The sequence below is a fragment of the Pyricularia pennisetigena genome, chromosome 5, assembly GCF_004337985.1.
Source record: "Pyricularia pennisetigena strain Br36 chromosome 5, whole genome shotgun sequence".
Classification (NCBI taxonomy): domain Eukaryota; kingdom Fungi; phylum Ascomycota; class Sordariomycetes; order Magnaporthales; family Pyriculariaceae; genus Pyricularia; species Pyricularia pennisetigena.
In genome coordinates this window covers 1,285,275-1,309,876 of record NC_043743.1, presented here as the reverse complement: position 1 = coordinate 1,309,876, position 24,602 = coordinate 1,285,275, and the positions used below count along the sequence as shown (strand labels likewise).

Below are 24,602 nucleotides of genomic sequence, written 5' to 3'. Positions count from 1 at the left end.
TCCCGAGTGTCGTCTCCCCAATTATTGGAATAATACGCGCGTTCCGTTCTACGGCCATCTCTGGATCTCATCGGAGCTCTGGAGGTTTTGCGACGTTGGAGTGGTAGGAAATTGCACCGCTTTGGTGGAGAGGGATTTATTCCTCATGTTAGTAAAGATGTTAACCATAGATGTTGACAGAGAGTACAGATGTATGCAAAAGTACTGAGAAATGAGAATTGCTTTGGATATTAATAAGGGCTGAAGACGATCAGCATTGCAGAATGTGTTGGATCTGTTTGTCAGAAGGAGCTTTATAAAAGGGAAACTCAAACACCCACTTGAATAACTGCTAGATCTCTCTGCTTCTTTGAACCCCTGATCCATTCTGTGGCTCCAATGTGCTCTACGCATACATATATCGACTATGCTCTTTCTTCATAGATTCTCGTATCCTGCCTGACAAGCTTGGGACACTTGCAAGTGTAACATAACGCTCCTTGGTGCGTAGTCAGCTTCTGGAACTCGATTTCCAAGACAGACTGCTTTTTTTTTTTTTTTTTTTTTTGTAAACGAATCATAAACGTATCATTCCACTCTCCAACCTGGAGCTAGATAGCATCCGTTGATCAACAAAAGACTTTGCAAACTTCTACACCATACTTCACGGCCCGCAGAAAGGTTTGGCTCAATCAATGTTAAGCATTTCACTTTCAAGCATACCTAGAGATGTTTCTATGGCTTGGATGTTTAAGCGCCATGTCCAGTCCCAAGTTCTGCCCGTGTCCGAAAAAAAAAAGCTTGCCTGGTTTGGCTTAGCCGATCCGGTGGCACCCATGCTTCGAACATGCAGTAAGGCTCACGGCTCGGATGCATAAGAGCGTTACTTCTAGCGATTACCGTTACTTTCATAGGAGCTCCGAGCAGCGCTGCCTTTGGCTACATGATGTAGATACCAGACTTGTTGGACGCAACCTCATTCCCAGCCAGTTTCATTAAGCAGATGATTTAGCATATAGCAGAGCAACCAGAGATGACCAGACCTTTATTTCCATTTCATTGTAGTTCTCTTCCGAGTCCCTCTAACCCGTGAATCCCCTGGATCAATCGACATCTTCATCATCCACGTCACCCTCCCGCTAATCCAGTCACCCCATAAACTACCATGATCTATCACAAGCCGAATTCGATGGAACGCCTCTAGCTTGACAAAAGCCTAAATCTGGGCCCATTGACAAGATTCGATAGCAAAGCTGCCGGTTGCAGCCGATAACAAGCCTTATAAGGATAAAATAACGAGGGAGAGTCGAGTGCAGATACAGGAAAACGTTCATAGCGCCGCTTTCTTCCCCTTTCGTACCCCAACTCGCGAGGATTGTCGTTCTTGAATCCGGGATATCTCCCAAAACGGCCCAAAGCGACCATCGGTCAATCGGGATCAGCCTTGTCCGAACCGGAAACGCGAGGGGGCACCATCGCGGATAAGAGCAACTCGCAAAAAAAAGGTAATATAAGCCTGGACTTGCCTTGCATGACCATCGACTAGTTTGGATAGAAAACTTGGGATGCCTAATGCCCTTTCTGCCCCAACATTATTCTCTAAAAACATTCATCCGAATGTTTACACGGTGCGGCGGCACGGGCACTTCCGGTACCCGAATTGATACCCAGGAGAGTCCGATACTTTCGTATACCCTGCAAAAATAGAGTCGGGACGACATCTCCCGGACAGTTGTATCGTTGAATGAGCGTTGCTCGCTTATTGAATGAGAAGAGTTGATTCAGGTCCTACATGCTTCACAATACCGAGAAGCGCAACAAGAGCCTAATCTAACTTTCAGAGTCCAGACTAAAAATCTTAATGGCATTGTTGTTTGAGGCAAGAGGCTTGGTGATCATGGCAATGGCCACACCAGTCAGGACACAAAATGCGATGTATACTCGGGTCTAGAGAAATTGGTGAAGAGTAGAATGGAAAAGATCAATGGCCGCGCTCTGTCCCCCGCAAGCTCCAATATCGAAACAAGTAGAAAGAGAACCCCCCCCCCTGAGCATAACGCATCTGAAAAAAAAAAGTAACCTAGAAACCATAACTCCCAGTTGATGACGGCGGGCCAAACAAAGCCTGCCGCCTGCTTTCTTTCTTAGACTCGTCGGGTGTCTCTTTCCGCGGAGGGGGCGGAGGCATCGTGCCGGCGGGGGCCGGTCGCATGGGTAGCGAAAAGGTCGCCTTGCTCGCGCTCGAGGGTGGGGCGGGTATTGCGGAGGCATAATCGGCGGACGAGGACGAGACCCCGTGGTAGCTAGCACCCGAAGACATTGGAATCGAGCTGGTCGTAGCCATTCTCGGCCCTAGTCCCGGATGTACAGCCGATCCACCTGGTCTGCCAAGCCCGCCGATCCCTCCGCCGGCCCTCGTCGGGGATCGACTCGATATGCTGCCATACTGGTCACGAGGTGACACTATAGCTCCCAGTATGGGGATCTCACCTGAGGTAGGAGTTTCTAACGGGCGGTCGTCGCCATGGTACGTCGCCGTAGGCGAATCACTTGACCGTAGTAGGTCTGCCGTCGCCGGCGAGAGCTGCGGTGCAAGGTGCGACTTGCGGTTATCCCGCTCCATCAAACCAAACGCCCATTCGCGTAGGTCGACAGGCGTCCGCTTCGCTGCTTGCACAAAGGGATCGCGCTCCTGAAGAACGATACGCCGTTAGAGCCAGCCATATAGCAAACCAATGCGCAGTTGCTTGCGGTGGCCCTTCCGGAGGGGAAGGGTGGAACCTACAAAGAGCTCCTCCGGCGTTGGTCTGTCGTCCGGATTCTTGTAAAGACACTTCTGAATCATATCCTCGAGGATTTGTGGGAAGGCATCACTCTTCGGCAATTTCGGCGCCGGCTCGTGTACAATCTGCTGCAAAAGATCAAGGATACCGGCAGGCGCCGATTCGGCATCTGAAAGCTGTTCGCTTGCTGCAAAGGGAAACTTGCCAATGGCAAGCTCCATAATGCTGAGACCAAAACTCCAAACATCTGACTTGACCGTGTACTTTTCGCCCTGAATTCGCTCAGGGGCCATGTAAGTTGAAGTGCCGACGAACGTATCAGCTATCGAGTTAATGAGTTCTCCCGAAACACCAAAGTCGCACAGCTTGATCGATCCCCTGGAGTTGACCAGTATGTTCGACGGCTTAATGTCACGATGCATGATGTGGTGTTTTGCGTAAAGGTAGGTCAAGCCTCCGAGGGTGGCCTCGGCGATCTTCCCCAGCACATCAACTCTTATGGGTCCAAACACCCTCGATACGCGGTCTAGTGACCTAAACCACGGCATCGCCGTTAATATCAAACTGCAAAGGCTGACCGGAGCAACTTGCAGCGGCAACCAATACTGTTGAGACAACCACGCTTTAGGACTTGAGGCTTACCCAACATCCGCGTACTCCATGCACATGATGACGTCGTTGTTCTCGTTGAGGAAAGCTCCATAGAATGTGACGATGTACTCAGAATTGCAACTGTGCATGATCTGTAGTTCTCGCACAATGCGCTTCCGCATCTCGCGCTTGGCCTCAACGTGTATGACCTGATGCTTGATGTGAGCGATTGCCCCCTTGCCAGGGGAACCTGATCTCGGAGCAAGACCCTCACAAAACCACTAGTTATATTCTTACCTTGCGCGCCATGACCGTGTTTGTGGGAATATGCCTGACTTTGCTGACCGTGCCTCCATTGCCTGAACCGAGATCCTTGATAACCTCCAAGTCCTCGGGGCGAAGATCCAGGTTGAACTCAATACCAATCTCAAGCTGTGCATGCTGATCAGAGTCTCTGTGGATCGGTGCGTTCTCGGCGGTTGGAGGCGGCTTCGGTGCTGCAGGAGTCAGGGCGAGTCCCTTGACATTCCTGCGCTTCATGGTGCGCGGCGCAAACGGGTCGGCCATTTTGATGGCGGGTCGCACTGGGCGAGTGGCTGATAGAGTTGCTATTGCCGAGTGTCAAATTGGAGAACAGTTTCGACCGAGTAGGACCTGTCAGGCAGCAATCCAAGGGCCTTCTTTCTGCTCCTGGTTCAGCTGCTACCCAAGGTGGAAGCCTTCGCCTAAAAGCCCGGATTTTGTCAAGTCCGCCGGCAATTGAGGGAAGTGGTCGAGGACAAGGAAATACTCGGGTTGCCTTCGGATTGAATGCTCCAGGATTGGGCTGCAGGCTGCAGTAACCGTCGATGCTTAGCTGAAAGAAACCAAAGCCGGGTAAGACTTAGATGCAAAAGGTAAGTAGTTGTACTTTGGCAGCTCTCAAATATTAACAGACTTCTGGATCGGGGTGCGAGTAAGGTGCAACCCCAAGACAAGGTGAAGTGCTCGAAACAGTTTATAGTTTGGGAACGTGGAAACCCAGCTGCGACTGGGCTAGCTGAGGTACGCAAACGCGAGATAAAGGAAAAGGGGTTCGGGCAGTAGCTGATTAGCGGGGTGTTGGAGACCAGTCGAAAAAAAAGGTACCGAACCACCTGTCTGCAAATGACACGGCAACCGAGAGAAGAAGGAAAAAAAAACACTAGATGGGTTGAGGACAACACGTACTCGGGACAGCCGACTCAAGACCAAACACACTCAGTGTTGTATATGGACAAGTCCGATGAATGTGATAGGACCTGTTTGAGCGAATCTTTCGCAAGGTACATAGCAGGTAGGTCTGGTCGGGGGTGGGCGGCTGATTCGCATTTAAAAGACGCGCCACATCTTCTGCCGGCGGCGGGAGCTCGTTAAGGGTAGGTGGACGAATGAATGGTGGTGGGGTCAGTTTGGAAGTTTGGGGGTTGCCGATTGAGGGGCAATGGCCATGGATCCCAGCGCCAACCTTCATTCGAGGCCCAGGATTGGACTACATTTGGATGTTTGGAAACTCGTGGTACGGTACCTGTGCCCACCGTCATGACATGGATGGGGACGACCACAAAAACCAAAACCTCCATGGTCGAGAAGTATCTGTTCTCATGGTCCAATTGAGATGGTTGAAAAGACGCTCTTGTAAGTCTGCGTTGTACATAATAGATTTATTTTTTAGGGTCGACATGCATGCATCCATTCAAACGATCCCGTCAAATAGACGCATTGAACAGAAACCCCATGTTGTCTCCGTATCAACGGCTAAGCTATCCAGCTGGAGATCAGTCGTGCTCCTCTCCACGCCTAGCTCAAACTCGACCCATGAAAGTTCTCAACATAGGGTCCATTCCAGAACCAAGGCTTTCCCAGTCAACTTGTAGGGCCAGCTTGTCTTTAAGAGATCTGAGGATACCAGCTCCCAACGCCAAAAAACAAGTCACGCCACAGCAACAGCCACAACCTGGTCTCAAAAAGATTAACATGGTACGGGATCTACCGGCAGGGTACCTATGCACTCTACTTGGGATAAATCCTATCTGGAGAGCATGAATGAAGGGTCTGGTCACAGTTGACAAACGTGTATTATATAAGATTCCAAGGATACTTTGTGCCTGGAAAGAGAGGGCAAAAAAAAAAAAAAAAAAAAAAAAAAAAAAAGACGAAAATATGGGAGAAATTCTTGTAGCTGCCTATAGTTTATTCTCACCTTCCCAGCATATTCACATCTAGGCCGCCTGGCCTTTTGCTTTGCTTAATTTAAATGCTCGCAAAGGGTTGCTTATACCTACAATCAAAGCTGTTGTTTGCCTGAGTTAAGAATTTCTTAACAAACTGACATGTCCACTCCCGCCGTGCAGAGCCAACGTCAACCAATTGAGGAACTAGGTGACACGCAAAAGTTAATGCGCTGAAGGCTTCTTAGTACCTGCCAGATAGAAGGCCCACACAGACCCGACCCATCTGGCCCACTATATCGGCTCATAGAGATTCTGATTGGCCAACGACACGAGGCTGCAGATGCTTTAGCTTGCCGTGCTGGGTAGATGTAAGCGTGTTGGAGTTGCGTCGCAACAAAAAATACAAAAATTCCATCCAACCCTTTATCTAGGCCAACTTCCCTTTCTAATCCGTTGTGTAGTCTGCCGCAGCCGGTTTGCCCAAACAGGCTTAACCCCCTACCTCCGAGTCCCCTTCGCCAGCAAAGGTCTTGGGTGCTCCCGGCATTGCAATTCCTTTCGATTTGTTTGTAATTTTCTTTTGTTCTCATCAAGCTCTTTACAACCCACGTCAGATATTTTTAAGACGACGCGCCACACGCGAAGACCGCCACGATGAGCAATGACCTGCGCAATCTGATCGACGGCGAAGCCGAGCTTGATGATGAGGAAGATGACGAGTCCTTTGCTTCGGACGGAGGTGGTGGCTCCAACCGACGCGACAAACCCGCGCCTGTCGATGATTCAAGCGAGGAGGAAGACGATGATGATGAGGAAGAGGCCCAAAGGGTTCGTATCCTTTCCTTTGAGACTCAGCCAATGTTCAAGAGAAGTCTTCTAATACTGACTAACTTTGTCTACACGGGTAGATCCGCGAGAACTTCATCGTCGACGAAGACGAGGATGAGGAAGATGAAGATGACGAAGTTGCGCGCAAGCGCCGACGGAAGCGCCGACGTGCCGAGCGCGAAGAGGAAGCCCAGCTCGACGAAGAAGATCTAGACTTGATTGGAGAAGCTCGCCCTGACTGGGAGCACAAGACCGAATCCCAAGTGAGTTCAGTCGAGCACCAGCAACTTCCATTTACGTTTCAGCAGCTACTGACAGATGCCTGTGATAGCAAAAATTCAAACGACTCAAGCGCGGTCACAGAGACGATGACGATCGAAACAATCGAAGCCGAGACCTCACACAGATATTTTCCGATGATGAAGACGTCGACGAGAGGAACTACGGCAGTCGCCCCAGCCACGGGGGGCCGGCGGACGAGTTCGATGACTTCATCGAGGAGGATTTTCCGGAGGATGAGGAGGAGCGTAATCAGCGTCTCGAGGACATGGAAGTGGCCCGCCCTCGTGATCGTGGCGTTGTTGTCGATACTAGCGGCTTGGACAAAGATGCTCTCGAGGACTTTGAAGCCATCTTTGGCCATGGCGAAGATTACGATTGGGCCTTGCAGCTGGAAGACGAGGAAGAGGACCGCAAGCAGGAGGAGCGAACCCTCGAGCTCAAGGACGTTTTCGAGCCATCACAGTTGAAGGAAAAGTTGTTGACGGATGAAGACAACGAGATTCGCTTCACCGATGAGCCTGAACGCTTCCAAATCGACAGGAAACCGTTCAAGGATCTGCAACTTACACCAGAACAGTTCAAGGAGGAGGGGCGATGGATCAGCAAGTTGATGCTTCCGCAAAAGAACCTTGCTCCCGAGCTGAGGAATCCCTTCAGGCGAGCTGTCCAGAAAACGCTCGAGTTCTTCGTCTCCGATGGTCTGGAAGTTCCATGCGTTCTGCACCACTACAAGGACAACCTGCTTCACTACAAGCGACCCGAAGATGGTGATCATCCTGGCGACGACGACGGCCCGCCTGCTCAACTGCTTTTGCTAGAGGATCTTTGGCGGATTGTAGACCTGGACCTCAAGTTTCGGTCGTTCGTGGAAAAGCGCAACATTCTTGACAAGTCGTACCAGAACCTGAAGGATGCCGGCATACAGGATGACGTCTTTGACGAGATGGTTTACCGAGCAGAGACTATCGAGGAACTTCAGGATGTTCAGGATTATATGCATTTCCATTATTCGAGCCAGATGAAGGATCTCGCTGCTGCCGGGACCATCAAGGGAGTCAAGAGGGTTGCCAAGTCAACAGGCGTTTTTGAGCGCGTCCGGAACAGTAGCGTTTACAACTTCGTCAAGGCATACGGCATCACTCCCGACAAGCTCGCCCAAAACGCTCTGAGAGAAGGAAAGAAGACTTCGGCAGAAGATGACAGCAAAATGCCACTTGACCTGGCCGACAGTCTTACCGACTCTTACTTTGATACAGCCGAGCATGTTATCAAGGCAGCACGGTCCATGTTCGCCGAGGAGCTGTTCTTGAATCCTCGGATGCGTCGCCACTTCAAGGTTGCCTACTACAACATGGGCATTGTCGACTGTAAGAGAACTGAGAAGGGTCTGCGCAAAATTGACGAGTCTCACCCATTTTACGAAATCAAATACCTGATCAACCAAACTATTGGTGATTTGGCGAGACGGCCCGAAATATTCCTCAAGATGATGAAAGCTGAGGAGGAGGGACTTGTTGAGGTCCATTTGTATCTGCAAAACGAAAGGGAATTCCGAAAGAACCTTTTGAGCGAATTTCAATCCGAAAACTTCAGCGAGAGAGCAGATGCATGGAACGAAGAGCGAAAGAAGGCTCTCGACTTGGCATTCCCGAAGCTTGAGAAGATCATCACCAAGGGAGTGAAGGAGTCGCTTCGCACAGCATGCCAAGACGAACTTCTAAAGATCTGCCGCGAAGAGTTCTCGAAGCGTGTAGATCAGGCGCCTTTCAGGCCCAAGGGGTTTATGCTGGGGATGACGCCCCGTTGCCTGGTCATCTCCAACGGGATGGCTGATCCAAACCGAGATTTACTTTGCTGGGCCATGGTTGATGACACAGGAAAGCTCGTCGAGCAAGGCAAATTTGGAAGTCTTGGACGCGACGAGGCTGCACGCAGCGCCTTCGAGGATGTGGTCGAGCGAACACGACCTGACGTCGTGGGTGTCAGTGGGTGGTCTGCGGACACACACCGCCTCGTGAAAGATATCGAGACTCTCGTCAACGAGAAGGGTCTGATGGGTAACGAATTCGACGACCCTGACACAGATGAAGTCCGCACGGAGTTGCTAGAGGTTGTCGTCGTCAACGATGAGACTGCAAGACTCTACAAGGACAGCGCCCGTGGTTTATCTGACTACCCGAACTTGAACCCAGTAACTCGTTACTGTGTTGGGTTGGCCCGGTATATGCAGAACCCCCTCAAGGAGTACTGCTTGCTCGGCAAAGACAACACCTCTCTGGCCATCCACCCCTGCCAAAACCTCCTTCCGCCAGCAAAGCTTTTAAGGACACTGGAAACGGTCCTAGTTGACATTGTAAACCTGTGCGGTGTCGACATCAACGATGCCGTCAGCGATCCCAGAGAGGCTGCCCTGTTGCCCTACGTTGCTGGCCTCGGACCCCGAAAGGCCACTGCAGTTCTTAAAGCCATCAATGCAAACGGTGGAGTTGTAAACACTCGGGACGAACTTGTCGGTGACCCCGACAGTGGAAAGCTCCAAGTAGTCGGTCCTCGTGTGTGGAACAATTGCGCTTCTTTCTTCATCATATCGGAGGAGCGTGCTCCCCCTGATGCCGATCCGCTTGACGGGACTCGCATCCACCCAATGGACTATGAACTGGCGAGGAAAATGGCGGCCGATGCTCTTGACATGGACGAGGAGGATATTAAGGCCGAAATAGACGAAGGTGGCCCACCCGCAGTTGTCCGCAGGCTCTTTAAGGAGAACCGTCAAGAGACATTGTATGACTTGAGCATGGAGGACTACGCCGAACAGCTTGAGAGACAGGGACTACTCAAGAAGGCGACGTTATATGCCATCAGGGGCGAGTTCCAGTCGCCCTACGAAGAGCTGCGACACAGCTTTGTGCAGCTGACGCCGGACCAGATCTTCACTATGTTTACCGGAGAGACCAAAGACTCGCTGTGTGAACAGATGATCGTGCCAGTCAATGTCCGGGTGGTCAAGGAGGACTTTGCGATTGTCAAGCTTGACTGCGGAATCGAGGGTCGCATTGAGGCGCACGAGGTTTCCTCCAGGAGTACACCACGAGAGGTGCTCCAGACGGGGCAGACAACGCGTGCCAAGATTTTGGAGCTGAACAGGAAAGACTTCATGTGCAAGATGTCTGTACGCGAGGATGCACTGCGTTATCCTTACCGAAAGATGCATGATCACGACCGTGACAACTGGGATTTCCGGCAGGAGGAGAAGGACGCAGCGGACCTGACGGAGAAGGATGTCGTCACGGGCCGGGCGCAGCGTGTCATCAAGCACCCGATGTTCAAGTCGTTCAACTCGACAGAAGCGGAGCAATATCTTGGGTCACAGCCGCCGGGTGAACTGGTTATCAGGTCATCGTCTAAAGGCAGTGACCACCTTGCCATTACTTGGAAGGTGGCCGATGGTGTGATTCAGCACATTGATGTTCTGGAGCTCGACAAGGAGAACGAATTTGCGTTGGGCCGCACCCTCAAGGTGGCCAACAAGTACACCTATTCCGATCTGGACGAATTGATCGTCGAGCATGTCAAGGCGATGGCCAGGAAGGTTGACGAGCTGATGCAGAGCGACAAGTTTCAGAAAGGGTCAAGGAGTGATCTTGGTAAGCATATCGCGTCTTTCCAACAGTTTCATTACTGCTCACGGTTGAAATGGGATTCACTAACTTGTCATTTGCAAACCATAGAACGATGGCTCACGACCTACATGGATGCGAATCCGACCCGGTCAACCTATGCGTTTTGCTTGGACACAAAACACCCGGGATATTTCGTGCTCTGCTTCAAGGCAAGCCGGTCATCAAAGATCGGTTCTTGGAGCGTGCGTGTGATCCCTGGAGCTTACGAGATGATGGGTAGTCAGTATCCTGACGTTAGAGCGCTTTGCAACGGATTCAAACTGCGGTTCCAGAGTGAAATTTTGAAGATGCAGTCGGGAGGGCATCATAGGGGAGGGAGGTAGATAGATAGATGATGACAATCAGGGGTTATCTTCTTTTGGTAAGGAGAACAGTGTTTCCATTTGGCGAATTTCGTTTGATTCGCTGTCTAATAATCACTGTAATCCAATAGGGTGAAGTTGGGTTGCAGCGTAAGGGTGATCATCAGCTGCTTAGTGGATCATCTTACTTGCCTTAGGGCCATAGGGCTGTGCATCTTGGCAAGGTTCCCAAGTTCCCCAGGTGGAATATGCAGAAGTAGCAAAAGAGACCAAATCACAACATGGCTTAAAATTTTCTCAAGGGGTTCCGACGGACCGTCTGGAATCAAATGTACCGACACAACAAATTCTAAATCCAATATGGGAATCGAGATCATGTGCGCTTAGCGGTCTATTCAGCCCGAGGTACATTCGTATTCCTCTGGCGCATGGCCGCAGGTTCCGATCTGGACCTTGCCTAGGTAGGAAAGGCAAGGCACTGTAGCTGAGCAAAATCTTTCATATCCCCTGTGGCTACTACGTCAACAAAGGTCCAATGTTTGGCTGGCCGGGAGGAAGGCGGCGGCTTGAACGGATGGATAGGGTAGGGCGATTTTATATTTAGCATCAGTCGCGTTCCAATGGGGCGGACATGGGAGGGATTTGTTGGTATTGAAACGTGGTCCAACTCTCCGTCGCGCTTACGGCTTATTCGAAACCTCCGACAGGAGACGTCGAGCCCGGCAAGACTTGCAATCAAGGAAAGTAGGTGGAACAGAAGATATTCACTTTTCCTCACACATTGTTTCTGATTTTGTGTGTCTTTTCCAACCTAAATTGCCAACTCACCCTTTTGGACGGGCCACAAGTTCTCCATCTGCTGCTATTGTTGCTTGCGTCCGACGTTACGTACCTATGGCAAGGATTACGTTTGTTACTGAAGCAAGCCAAGCAATTCATCTCTCCACCCGAGCTACGGCCGTGCGCGTTTAAACGAGCCAAAAACAGTCCTGAATGAGCTCGAACCCCCATTTATGAAGCACCACGTCATACTTACCTTTGACTGAGAGCCCAGGCTCCCCTTACCTTTTGACGATTAAACACATCTTACCAACAAACCTATACGATACGTCTGCCCATCGGGGGCAGCTTTCCATTCCAAACCAGAGAGCAAGCACCCTGCCGCCATAACTGTCAAATCAGGCGCAACAAGATGGCTGGCATCGAACAGCTTGAAATACACAGCAAGGTAGGTGCAATCTAGCAAGTGAGCCTTTTTTTTTTTTTTTTTTTTTTTTTTTTTTTTCCTTCCCAATGGAGGGGTATGCATCTTCGTGCTGCTTCGCTCGGGGGAAACAAAAAAGATCATGACAGGACAAACTACGCGCGCGCTGAATGAAGAAGCGACTAGCTGACATATGCTCCATTCTGGGTCTTGCTTTCTTGTGACAGTCGTACATCGTCCGTTGGGTCAGAGTCGAGGATGGCTACACCGTCTCGTGGAGCGTGCAACCGCACAAGAAGTCAATGTCAGTCTTTTCGCTTCTTTTTTTTTCCGTCGTCTGCAAGGACGCATGTCTTACCCCAACCAAGCAAGCTTATTCTCCATGCGCAAGCTCACTGGCCCGTCCACTAACGACGCTACAGAAACTTCGGCATCGTTAAACATCCCGGCAGCGGCGGCACGAACCTAGCCACGACCGCAGGCCAAACCGACGACGCTTCATCGACAATCGAGACCTCTGTCAACGATGGCTCCAACGACCTCAAGGGAAGCGCCAGCGGCTCCGGTGGACTCTTTAAGCGGGATGCGAGCACCGCTGAAGAACAACTGTCCAAAAAGGGCTTCAAGATGATCAAGTGGCACGGCAAGTGTCCGGCGGACAAGGTCACGACAGGCACTTACGATGTCGCAGCCGGGCAAGGTGGAATGTACGGAATGGTGTTCGACAATACCTTCTCCAAACAGACGTCGAAAAACGCCACAATTGTGCTCCTCACATACCCGACGGGGTCCGCCCCGCAGCCCGGCCACACCCTCTCGAACCTCAAGGCCGGCTCCAATGCCAGCGCGAGCCGAACGAGCCTCGGCCGCCAGTCCCACACAAGCCCCATGATCGGTGCCACCAACGAGAGTCTCGACAGTCTGCACAGCCATACGCAGCTTCCCGGCCGCTCCCGTTCGTTGGCTTCCCAAGGAGGGGGTGGACCGTCGAATGCACACACGGGAATCCTCATGAAGCGCAGGCGCAAGAAGGGCCAGGGCTATGCGAAACGCTTCTTCTCGCTCGACTATGCCACTTGTACCTTGTCGTACTATCACAACCGCAACTCGTCCGCCTTGCGAGGTGCCATCCCTCTCGGCCTAGCCGCCATTGCTGCCGATGAGCGCAGGAGGGAGCTCAGCATCGACTCGGGCGCCGAGATATGGCACCTCAAGGCCCCCAACGACAAGGAATTTGCCGAATGGGCAAGCGCCTTGACGAGGGCCTCTCGGATCGCCAGAGGTGCTGAACCACCCACTGCCGGAGGGGCAACGGGCAGTAATTCCAAGCAGCAGATTTTTGGCGGTCCAGGCGGCTCTCTCGCGCCGCCCAACAACCCGCAGGAGGAGGACCGGGAATGGCAGCAAGTTGAAGCGCTTGTCAGCCGTGTGGTGGGAACTCGGGATGCGCTCAGGAGGCTGGTCAAGGATATGTCGGTGCAGAACCACGCAGCGACATCCCCACGACCCGCTACCGGAAACAGGTCCGTGTCTTCGGCCACGCCTGTCGCAGAAGAGGGTGATGGGTATTTCCAGGGCGTTGAGAAGAGGCCGTTCTGGAAGCGCAAGTCCAGTGCTGCCGTGACCACCCCACAGTCCTTTCACTCTGCGTCGACTGCTCTAGCAGTTCCGAGTCCAAACACTACGAGCGTTGCAGCAAATGGCGGTTCTGGTGACAAGCGCAAACTCAAGACGCACAGCCCAAATGAGCAGGGCATGTATGGCGTGCAAGAGAACTGCAAGGCCTTGCTTGGCGACCTGGACTCGGTGGTCTCGGAGTTTTCTCAGCTACTGGCCACGAGCAAGCGGAGACGAATGCCTGTTACCCAGTCGGCTGCATCTCGAAACAGCATTGAGTCCACCTCGACGGAGGAGTTCTTCGATGCTGCCGAGGGCACCGAGGGCCGTTCGGAGCTTCTCATGATCGACAACCAGAGCGAGGAAGAGTCACCAAATTCGGAAGCAGAGGACGAATTCGGCTCTGCCCAGGACGCTTCCGACCGATCGTCTGTCTCTTCAGTCGGGGACGGGGACGACCTCACTCGCACTGGCACAGTCGATAATAGTAACCTTTATTACCCAGCAAAACCCAAATCTCTCGATCCGCTCCCCATAACCATTACAATACAACGCAGGCGTACCATTCCGCCTGCAACCACCATGCCCCCGAGTCTGATTGCGTTCGTTCGTAAAAATGTCGGCAAGGACCTGAGCACCATAAGCATGCCTGTTTCGTCCAACGAGCCGATATCACTTCTGCAGCGAATGGCAGAGCAGCTCGAATATGCAAACCTTCTCGACACGGCGGCTAAGCAGAAGCTGGAAACAGACAGGCTTCTTTACGTGACAGCATTTGCCGTGTCTCAATTCAGCGGCAACCGGGCAAAGGAGCGTGCCGTTCGCAAGCCGTTCAACCCGCTCCTCGGCGAGACGTTTGAGATGCTCAGGACGGAGTCGGAATGCCCCGGTGGTGTGCGCCTGCTCGTCGAAAAGGTCTCGCACCGCCCCGTGCGGCTGGCGATGCACGCCGATGGCGCCTCCTGGAGCTTCGCGCAGGCACCTGCGCCCACGCAAAAGTTCTGGGGAAAGAGCATGGAGCTGACCACTGAGGGCAAGGCTCGCGTGGTACTGAGACTGCCTGACGGTGGGGAGGAGCACTACAGCTGGGGAGTTGCGACAGTATTCCTCCGCAACGTGGTCATGGGAGAGAAGTATGTCGAGCCTGTGGGCAGCATGGCGGTCAACAACGAATCGACAGGATCGCGGGCCGCGGTCGAGTTCCGAACCAAGGGCATGTTCGGTGGCAGGGGCGAGGACGTGCAAGTCGAGACGTGGGGGCCGGATGGTGTGCATACTGGCACTTCAATGTCGGGCACCTGGACGCAGAGCCTACGCAAGGTCGAGGCAGGCAAGTCGGCTGGGGCCGAGGTGTGGAAGGTGGGCAGCCTGGTGGACAATGCGAGCCAGGTATATGGCATGACGACGTTTGTCGCCTCAATGAACGAGATTACGGAGCTCGAGGAAGGCAAGCTGCCGCCGACGGACTCGCGCCTGCGGCCTGACCAGCGCTTGGCCGAGCAGGGCAAGCTGGAAGACGCGGAGCACTTCAAGGTCCAGCTCGAGGAGGCGCAGAGGGCGCGCAGGAAGGCGCTCGAGGAGCGCGGGGAGCAGCACCGCCCCAGGTGGTTCGTCAAGGTCGCCGAGGGGCCCGATGGGGACGAGGTCTGGCGATTGAAGGGTGGCAAGGATGGCTACTGGGAGGAGAGGGCCAAGGGGTCATGGACTGGAGTCGAGGATATTTTCAAGCAGTAAAGAGGGGAGAGACTCGGATGCGCCGGTATAGAAATGTTTTCTGTTTATCATTTCTTTTTTTGTTTTCCCCTCGCTTTTGCCTTGAGCTTTTTTCCGTGCAAATCTGTCTTTAGAGGCGTGTTATACCTATCGCATATCCATGGATTTGCGACGTCGTTTCAGTTTTTTTTCTTTTTTTTTTTTATTGGGATTTAAATGGTCCACGGAAAAGAAAACGGTTTAGAAGAATCCTATAAGCTTTTTATTTGAGCATAATTCTTTTTCTCAAGTCCAAACAGCGAATAGGGGAATCCGCCACGGCCCTTGTATTCCTAGGTCATGAAGAGTTAACAGGCTGGTACAATATTGCATACAATTTTCTCCTTTGTTTTCTGATAGTCACAGGGTCTTGTTGTCTCATGGCTTCAGTATATCTTCAAACCGCACCCCCCAGTACCACCCAGAAATAGTCATGGCGCCCAGGCTCATGGTCAGAGCAGTCAGAAAGTTGACCTCGTTGTTGTCCAAAAGATCCCAGCCGTTCTCGGTGACGCGGCTGGGCCTGCCATCGCCAAAGCTGCCCTTGCGCTGCTTCTTGACATCGGCCGAGGGCGCGGTGACCTCGACAGCATCGGCGGCCTCGCCGTCCAGCAGGGCAGACTTGACGCCGGCGCGGGCCTTGAGGTGCGACTGCGACGGCGTCACACCGCCTTGGACGCCCGGGCCCGACACCAGCACGCGCACGCCGCCCTCGCCCTCGACAATCTTGCCCGTGCGTGTGTCCCGCACCGAGCGCTGGAACAGCGCGCCCAGGACCGAGTCGTAGACGCTGCCGAGGGCGCCCCAGAGCGCCAGCGAAATCATGGCCGTGGCGCGCTGCGAAGAGGTCCAGCCGGCCCCGACCCCGGTGCCCGAAGACTGGCACAGCGGCGCGAAGAGGACCGAGACCACCACCACCAACATGCTGCCGAGCAGGCCGGCGGCCAGGCCCAGGGCGGTCACGCCGCCGTTGGTGCCGCGCGGCACCTTACGGAGGGTCGGGGAGGTGATGAGACGAGGGGTGGCCGACGAGAGGATGCCGAGCTCGGACGAGAATGTGTCGGCCGCCATGGCGGCGTAGTTGGCGATGATGCCGATCGGGAGCAGGTCGCCGGCCCAGGAGAGGCACAGAGTGCCCTGGGGAACCGGGGTCGAGCCGGACAGCAGGAGCTGCCTACGCTGGTGGAGCTGGTAGGCATGAAGCAGGGAGAGGACCGAGGCGACGAGGGAGTTGGCGAGGACTGCATCATGTGTGTTTGAGCACGTCGTTTTTTGTTTTTTTTTTGGGTCAGCCAAGCTTGAGGGAGTTTACGGCTGTCCAATGCAGCAGAGTTGGATGGCAAATGCGCAGCGGGTTTAGCAAACCTTGTACGTGCGTCCTGGGCCCTTCTCCGCCCGAGGTTCCCTGCGAGCCCACCGTCATATTGGCCTTGACATCCTTCTTGATCTTGGTGACGCGCGTACCGGCCAGGAAGAAGACGACGAGCAGCGCGAACGGGAGGTTCCAGGGGTGCACGGCGTGTGCAATGGCGGAGGCTGCAGCGGCGACGAGCCCTGCTGGGGTCAGGCTGTTGTGGGAATGTGCACGATATATCAAGGCCAGCGTGGCTGGTACGGCGATGATGGCTTTCATGATACGTGGGGTTTAGTGACGGTGGGAGGTGTTTGTTTTCGGAGCAAGGCGGTGGAGGCAGCTAGGTTGAGTCTCGGGGGTGTATTATGCAGTAATTACAGACCGTTTATGATGCGTTGGCAGTTTATTATTAGAGTTTTTTTGGGGGGTCTTTTTTTTTATGGTCTGATATAGGAAGTAAAAGCTGTGCTGCTTGTCACAAGGGTTAGCCTTTCCTCGGGGAAGTGACATCAAGCTGAACCGGTGTTTCCTCTACTGCTTGTAGGTGATGATGCCCCACAAGCAAAGAACTGACATCACCGATTAATCAATCAACTGGTGGGGCTCATACCCCTTGCTGGAATCGGATGGGATGCTCCCCACCTGGCATTGAGCTCTCATTAGCTGTCAACTGGCACGTACGGCTTTGAGTGAATAGGAGACCTCCTCTGACTACCGGAAGACGGTAGTTGTGGTCGCAAATATAGTCACAGACGACGGTACGTCGTCTGCATCGCGACTTGATTGACGCCGACTTGTACAGCTCGTTTCTCCATTCGCAGAGCTCAGACAATTTAATAAGGAACAACATTATTTATCCAACGGATCGGACCCACCTGAATCCTAGATCGTAATTATACAGCTCAATAACCTTCCTTTTTTTCTTTCAAGCGCTATCCATAAGAAGATGACCTGGGGGTTTACCTAATATACTTCCAGCTATTTCAATTAAGCAAGGGGTGGTCAAACCAGACAGACACAATAGTCGGTGCACAGGTAAGTGGAAAATAAAAATAGGCTGGTTGGTAGGTTGGAAGCAAGTAATGTGACCAGTGTGTTTATTTGCATGATGGGCGGTTAGGTGCATGGAAGGCATGGACCAAGGTTTACGGCGATTGAAACATGATTTCGCCTAGGGCTGAAGATGTTCTTTACATAGTAGCTGGCATGCCTATAATGTGCCATGTACACCCAGCGGGAAAGATCAACCAAACCACGATGCTGAATCAGGAAAGTTCAGGCTTTGGTGGGATTTTTGGGCGGCATTGGTCGTCCACCGGTCTGTCCAAGACTACCTGAGGTTGCAAACCAACCTGCAGCAATGAATAAAATAAAAAGAACGAGGTGCCAATCCCTTGTCAATCGCCCACTCCCTGGTCGGATATCGTTGGTTGAGATTGATTCGTGCATGTGATTGATGCCAGAGCCGCACTGGATCCCACCTAAGCCCAGCCATTGATTGACCTGTTTGAGCAGAATTGTTTATTGTGTTGTCAATCAAATCAAATCCATTTCCAATCGATTGATCTCCAGACTCACTCGCCTGGGATTACTTTTTCTAAACCTGCCGGTACAGCCGAACGACAACAATTTAGATACGTTACTTTTCTCAATAACAACTGAGCATGAGCACCTGAGTCGGAACAGCTGACTGTTGGCGACCCAATCACCTTTCCGGGAGGTTGGGTGTGGTTGCACGTTGAATGTTGTGCTACGGCCAAACCCGCCAAGCCCATCCCAGCCTTTGCGCCTACGCCTGCGGCAGACAAAAAAAAAAAAGAACAAAAAAGATCGGATCCATTGATCAGTCCAACGTTAAAGCGCATCATCCCTACCCGTCTGTGCCTTATCTTGCCTTAGCCCAAGCACGAGCCTGAACTTGAACCCGACCTCTGACCCCTCCACCCACCCACCCCCACACTGGCTTGACGCGGCGAACCTGGCGGCCCCCCCGACCCGATACAAAGCGAGTAATTATTTGTTTCCCGTCCCTGCCTTTCACACTGTCAACATCCATGGCCCACTGCCAGGACCGAGGCAGCAATTCGCGGCGTGGAAGTTTGGCCCACGGCACCTTTGAGGACGAGGAGCTGTCATTATCCTTGACTGCCATCGACCCTAGGAACACGGCCACGACGACGACCAAGACGACCTCGACCCAGCATCGACGCGATGACAGCAACGGCCGACCTCGACCCAAGCATAGCCACAGCCACAGTCGCCGCCATTCGCAACACGCAGAGCACCAACATCAGCATCAGCATCAGAACCAGAGCCAGAACCTGAATCAGAATCAGAATCTGAATCTGAATCTGAATCTGAATCAGAACCAACAATCCTCTCCATCCGCCATGCCGCCCACCGTTCACCGCAGCGGCGGCGGCCCCGGTGCCACGCCTGCGGATGGGAGCACCAGCAGCAAGATCCGAGTCGATCAGCGCATCAGCGCCTACGAGATAAGCAAAACTCTCGGGGAGGGTTCGTTCGGCAAGGTCAAGTTGGCCGTACACAAGGGCACAAAGCAAATGGTCGCGCTCAAGATCATCTCGCGCAAACGCCTCGCTAGCACCGACATGGCCGGTCGCGTCGAGAGAGAAATTGAGTACCTGCAGCTTCTCCGTCATCCCCACATTATCAAACTTTACACCGTTATCAAGACCGACAACGAGATCATAATGGTCCTCGAATATGCCGGCGGAGAGCTCTTCGACCATATAGTCACCAATGGCCGTCTGAGTGAGAACGAAGCCCGGCGCTTTTTCCAGCAGATGCTGTGCGCTGTCGAGTACTGTCACAGGCACAAGATTGTCCACCGTGATCTGAAGCCCGAAAACCTGCTACTGGATGATAATCTCAACGTCAAGATTGCCGATTTTGGTCTTAGCAACATCATGACGGATGGAAACTTTCTCAAGACGAGTTGCGGAAGCCCAAACTATGCAGCCCCTGAAGTTATTAGCGGAAAGCTCTACGCGGGATCTGAGGTGGACGTCTGGAGCTGTGGTGTCATCCTGTATGTCCTGCTGGTTGGCAGGCTACCGTTCGACGACGACCATATTCCCACGCTCTTCTCCAAGATTGCTAGGGGAACATATGTCGTGCCCCATTGGATGAGTCCAGGCGCCGCCGCCTTGATCAAGAAGATGCTCGTGGTAAATCCCGTCAACCGTGCCACCATCACCGAGATACGGCAGGACCCCTGGTTCACAACCGACCTGCCAGAGTATCTGCAGCCTCCCATAGAGCCATTCTTCAACACGGGCATAGATCCAGAGAAGGCGATTCGGCCCAGTGACATCGCCCCAAACGCTCCTCCAAAGGTTCAGGAGAAGCTTCACGCCGAAGTCACTGACAAAATCTCCAAGACCATGGGTTACGGCAAGCAGGACGTTCTCGATGCTCTGGAAGCCGAAGAGCCTTCCGCCATCAAGGATGCCTATATGATTGTGCGCGAGAACAAGATGATGCAGAGTAACCGTAAGTTTCTATCTGTCCTCGACAGGATTTGCCTCGTCCCCTGCGGGACCTTTTCGGATTTTACGTGCGTTGCAACTCACCTGATTTTTACTCGTAGCAGCCCTTGGGGGAGACAACCCATTCTTTGCGACTTCACCTCTGGGTGATGAAAATGGATCCGCTGGCGTCATGGAATCCATGGATTCTGCCATGGCGGGTCCTGGTCACGACCCTAACGCAAGCCCCATGACCAGCATGTCTGTCAGATCGGCCGCGTCCAGCACTCTCAGCGCTGCCTTGGCATATCAACGACCATACACCAGCAAGATTGGTATTCTCCCCAGCAGCTTACCAGCGTATCACAACGCGTACATGGAGAGCGAGAAGTCGGGCACGGCCCAGGACGCGCTACCTGATTTGATGGCGCTGAATGAGCCGCCGGCACCAGCCAGGACTCCGGCCGAACAGGAGGAGACTGCAAGGAGACTGCGGCCGCACGCGCGTAGCAGCCAGGGCGCTGCTGATTCCAAACCCCAAAGTCTGACCCCCTCAAACGCCCCCAAGAAAACCAAACCCACCCGATGGCAATTCGGTATCCGCTCACGAAACGCACCATTCGAGGCTTTGTTGTGTATCTACAAGGCTCTGAAGAAGCTTGACTGCTCGTGGAAGATTGATCGAGACTATCACAAGGTGCATGGCGATGAGTATGTTGAAGTCTTCCATACACAGTGGACTTGTTTCTTTCCCACACATTCATATGTGCTAAGTTGCTTCCAGGAACGACAAACATCGCTCAAGAGGCGACGCAGGGACACCTTATATATTGCCGGCAGATCCATGGCACATAGAAGCACGCTGGGAGACGGGCCGTAAGTTCTCCCGATCTTTGCTTGAAATTCTTTTCTGAACTAGGACTCACCATCAACATTAGCTCTTCGAACCCACTCGGTGATGACGGATCCAAAGAACTCAGCGGCATTTCCAGGCGGCAAAATGAGGGTCCAGAAAAAGCATAGCAACAACAGTTCGGAAGACGATGACGAGGAAGCAAACGCCACTTACGAGGTGATAGCCATGCGACTTTCCATCCAGATTTACGAAATGGAGAGTGGCGTGTACCTGGTGGACTTCAAGTGCGCAGGCTATGAAATGCCTGATGGTAGGCTGATGGAGGAAAAGGACGTGACCAGTCCATTCCCTTTCTTGGACCTGGCGGCCCGGCTCATTATCCAGCTTGCCGATGCAGACTAGGAGAGCATCGTTTGCAGATTTCGACGCCGTCGCCAGTTTTTCGCCAATCTCAGATGTCGTCCCAAAGTCTCGAGGAGATGGACCCGTTGACCATCTTTGTGCCATACTGGCGCCCACACTGTTTGGACTTACGAGTAAAGGCCAGCTCATGACTTTGTTGCCTCATCAAAGATCTGCCATTTGTCCAGGAAAAAAGAGAGGGAAAAAAAGGGTCAAAGGGATTGAGAGCCGAGTTGGCTTTCTCAGAAAATCACCAACAACCTCAAAAGCCAGCCGCCTACATTTTGCTTCTAGCATCAATATTTCCGTATGTTTTATCCTACTGCATCTTAGCGTTCAAAAGAGCCGGTGCTTTTGCATTTACAAAACACATCGGGGACCTGCTTCCTATTGTGTTTGTATTTGCGAAGCACCGCGTCTGTACAATCTCACTTAGGTAGCTAGCCCAAACGGCAGGCTGTGGTTATGGTTGGAAGAAAATTTTCTTTGGAGTGCAAACTTGAGGATCTCATCGTTTGAATGGTCTGGTGTAGGGTATCTGACGTAGAAATCGTCGGGAGGGGGTCCTCGATATGATTGATGACTGGAGGGATGGAAACGGTCAAAGGCATCTGGGGCAATCCGAACCTGAGTCAATGCGATTACATCGACGCCTGCAGTATACTTGTCACTTGTGCTTGGTTTTGCTGCACTATGGATAGATTTGCCAGATATTTCATGCCTGTATAGTACGAACACGCTGTCATGTCATGCCATGTCCTGAAGTGCGGAAAGGAATGAAAACTTGTAAAATAAAAGTATTGGATGCTTGAACACTGGGTCAAAAGTTATTGAGATGCTGGAGACTACTCGAGAGGGACCAGGCGCTGTGCAGCTGCAGCATATATCTGACCGGAGAAAGATGCAGTTCAGTTGAAAGCAGAAGTTATTCATACGCGATAAAAGATCTGAGAATAAATAAACAGGTGTAGGCCTTACCGGCTGTATCGCTAAGGACATCACCTCAAACACACTCGCCCTGGTAAAGTTTTTGTCTCTGGATACGCTGCCCGATGCAATGATTGTTACGAGGACACGGCAGCGACAGCGTTTGTTTTGGGGAAGCTTAATGGTACAAGTGGGGCCGACTACCTGGAGCCAATCATCAAGCAGAACCGCATGCCAATTTGATGGAAACCCAAACAAACGAACGTTCCTTTGTGCGTCCGGCTTCTTCTTCCGGTTTGAACAAAACCACTCGCAGTTTCCTCAATTGGAAGTTGTCCAACACGGGTGACCCCGGGCTTCTTTCTTGGCGGTGAAAAGGAATCGGGGGTGGAGGATAACCAGCTTTTCTCTCGTGCTTTGGAAACCATGATACCATGGTGGCAGGCTATCCTGCCAGTCGTGGTCCCTATCGGCGCCTATGTGGCATTCCTGGGTCTGCTAGCCGTTCCACCGATTCAGCGCTTGTAGGCTGTCTCCATTTCAATACAAGTTTTTTTTCTCTTCCTCTTCTTATTACTACTGGTTGCGTCATTGTTGACCTGTTCTTTTCAGCGCCCTGTACGCAAACCGTGTCAGTACGCTACTGTTTACCAATCTCGATGAGCCTGAACGATGGGGTTTTGCAAGTGAGCCAGGCTCTCCTTCCTTTCCGTCTCTTTGAATTGATTCACGTTGTCTCTTGCTCTTAAGCAAGGGGAAAGTAAATGGCCAGTTCGTTAAAAGCCAGCTAACGTGTTCTACAACAGGAAACCAGGTGACGCCCTTCAAACTCAAAGTCCCCGATGGCGAGGTTCTATATGGTTGGCATGTGCTGCCTCTGCGAGCCTACGCCAGACATGAGAATGTTCTCTTGAAGCGTCCACGTGGTTGCAGTGATGATTTCGCCACTACCGACGCCTTTCGCATTCTCAAGGATGACCCAGAAGCTAGGGTTGTCATCAGCTGTATGGCCACGTAGCCCCTGAGTCCTGCTCCGGATTTGTAACTTACTTGTGGATTTGCTTTGCTGATGTTCGTGTTTTAATGATACCCAAAGTCCATGGTAACGCAGGACATGTGGCCCAGGGATGGCGACCAGCCCAGTGAGCAACCAGATCAACCCTCATCTTCTTGAGTGTCAGATGACTAACCCCATTTTTCTATTCTTTTTTTTTTTCTTTTCTCTAAAGCTACCATGCTGTGGCAGATTATTCGCCATCAACACACCTGATAACCATAGACTACCGAGGCTTCGGAAAATCCACTGGCTCGCCCACCGAAACCGGCATGCTAGTCGACGGCATGGCCATCGTCGACTACGTGCTGGATACCATTGGAATCCCGTCCTCGCGCGTCGTCCTCTTTGGCCACAGCTTGGGCACCGCCGTCACGTCGGCCGTGGCGGAGCGGTATGCCACTAGAGGGGTCGATTTTGCCGCCATCGTACTCGTCGCCAGCTTCAGCTCCCTGCCCGACATGCTTTCGGGCTACCGCATTGGCGGTGTGATTGCCGTCATGCGCCCGCTGGCTGCGGTGTGCCCCCCGTTGAACCGATTCTTCCTTGGGAAGTTCGTCGTGGACAAGTGGGACTCTGCTGCCCGCATCACTGAGATGGTGCGCGCCGTCAAGGCGAGGGCCGGGAAGCTGCGGCTAAGGATCATCCATGCGCACGACGATTGGGATATTCCCTGCGTCGAGGCTGACAAGATGTTTTTTGCAGCTGTCGGGGGTCTCATTGGCGTCGGCGCAGACCCTCAGCGGCTGGCCGAGATGAAGGACGAGAGGACGGTCTGGAAGGGCGAGAAGGCTTTTGCGACGCGGTGGGAGGAGGGTGATGTTGACATACTGGAGGAAATAATCTCTCATGGAGGTATGGACTGTTTCCCTGTTGCTGACTTTTGAGTTCGTTGAAACTACAGAATCAACCGAGTAGCTGACATTTGAATCCAGGTCACAACGAGGCGCTCTTTTATGCTCCCTCGACGCTTGCTTTGATAGACGCGTTTGAAGAGAGTGCAAGACCTTAGACTCACTCACAGTAAGACTCGACAAGCTTTTTTTTTTCTTTTTCTTTTTGGAAACAAGCAGATAATAATATGAATTTTACACACCCGACAATAGCCATATAGCTCGCTTGGGTTACATGCGATGAAACTATGAGTATCAGAGTAGCCGACCCTTAACATGACTGAATTAATGTGACATTTGTACAGCATCTCTTTATCCTGCTTCTGCTGCCAAAGCAGCCATTCGGCAGTGGTTTTCTTCCGTTTTTTTTTTTTTTTCTTTTTCTTTTTCTTTTTCATTCCCTTCTTAGGGTATT

At 52.4% G+C, this 24,602-nt stretch overlaps 7 protein-coding genes across 7 annotated transcripts; 3 read left to right on the top strand and 4 right to left on the bottom strand.

Annotated features, from left to right (window-relative positions):
- Positions 1-2,059: 2,059 nt before the first annotated feature.
- Positions 2,060-3,920, bottom strand: PpBr36_08340 (uncharacterized protein; the record flags this gene model as incomplete). Its single annotated transcript, XM_029895471.1, has 4 exons — positions 2,060-2,671; positions 2,765-3,296; positions 3,405-3,589; positions 3,651-3,920. 4 exons carry the CDS (start codon positions 3,918-3,920, stop codon positions 2,060-2,062), a joined length of 1,599 nt encoding a protein of 532 aa, XP_029747634.1.
- Positions 3,921-6,199: 2,279 nt separating this feature from the next.
- PpBr36_08339 (uncharacterized protein) lies at positions 6,200-15,192 on the top strand (the record flags this gene model as incomplete). Its single annotated transcript, XM_029895470.1, has 7 exons — positions 6,200-6,373; positions 6,454-6,636; positions 6,705-10,299; positions 10,384-10,654; positions 10,769-10,787; positions 12,069-12,145; positions 12,264-15,192. 7 exons carry the CDS (start codon positions 6,200-6,202, stop codon positions 15,190-15,192), a joined length of 7,248 nt encoding a protein of 2,415 aa, XP_029747477.1.
- A 396-nt stretch (positions 15,193-15,588) lies between these two features.
- On the bottom strand, positions 15,589-16,843 carry PpBr36_08338 (uncharacterized protein; the record flags this gene model as incomplete). Its single annotated transcript, XM_029895469.1, has 2 exons — positions 15,589-16,451; positions 16,576-16,843. 2 exons carry the CDS (start codon positions 16,841-16,843, stop codon positions 15,589-15,591), a joined length of 1,131 nt encoding a protein of 376 aa, XP_029747476.1.
- Positions 16,844-18,618: 1,775 nt separating this feature from the next.
- PpBr36_08337 (uncharacterized protein) lies at positions 18,619-21,313 on the top strand (the record flags this gene model as incomplete). Its single annotated transcript, XM_029895468.1, has 4 exons — positions 18,619-20,080; positions 20,178-20,766; positions 20,840-20,931; positions 20,994-21,313. The coding sequence occupies 4 exons, from the start codon at positions 18,619-18,621 to the stop codon at positions 21,311-21,313; spliced, it is 2,463 nt and encodes an 820-aa protein (XP_029747481.1).
- Positions 21,314-22,558: 1,245 nt separating this feature from the next.
- On the top strand, positions 22,559-24,306 carry PpBr36_08334 (uncharacterized protein; the record flags this gene model as incomplete). The annotated part of the gene is made up of 5 exons (XM_029895465.1): positions 22,559-22,764; positions 22,853-22,926; positions 23,047-23,244; positions 23,520-24,149; positions 24,230-24,306. Exons 1-5 carry the CDS (start codon positions 22,667-22,669, stop codon positions 24,304-24,306), a joined length of 1,077 nt encoding a protein of 358 aa, XP_029747478.1. The 5' UTR covers positions 22,559-22,666.
- Positions 23,094-23,435, bottom strand: PpBr36_08336 (uncharacterized protein; the record flags this gene model as incomplete). The annotated part of the gene is made up of 2 exons (XM_029895467.1): positions 23,094-23,268; positions 23,431-23,435. 2 exons carry the CDS (start codon positions 23,433-23,435, stop codon positions 23,094-23,096), a joined length of 180 nt encoding a protein of 59 aa, XP_029747480.1.
- Positions 23,570-24,145, bottom strand: PpBr36_08335 (uncharacterized protein; the record flags this gene model as incomplete). Its single annotated transcript, XM_029895466.1, has 2 exons — positions 23,570-23,923; positions 23,951-24,145. The coding sequence occupies 2 exons, from the start codon at positions 24,143-24,145 to the stop codon at positions 23,570-23,572; spliced, it is 549 nt and encodes a 182-aa protein (XP_029747479.1).
- Positions 24,307-24,602: the final 296 nt, after the last annotated feature.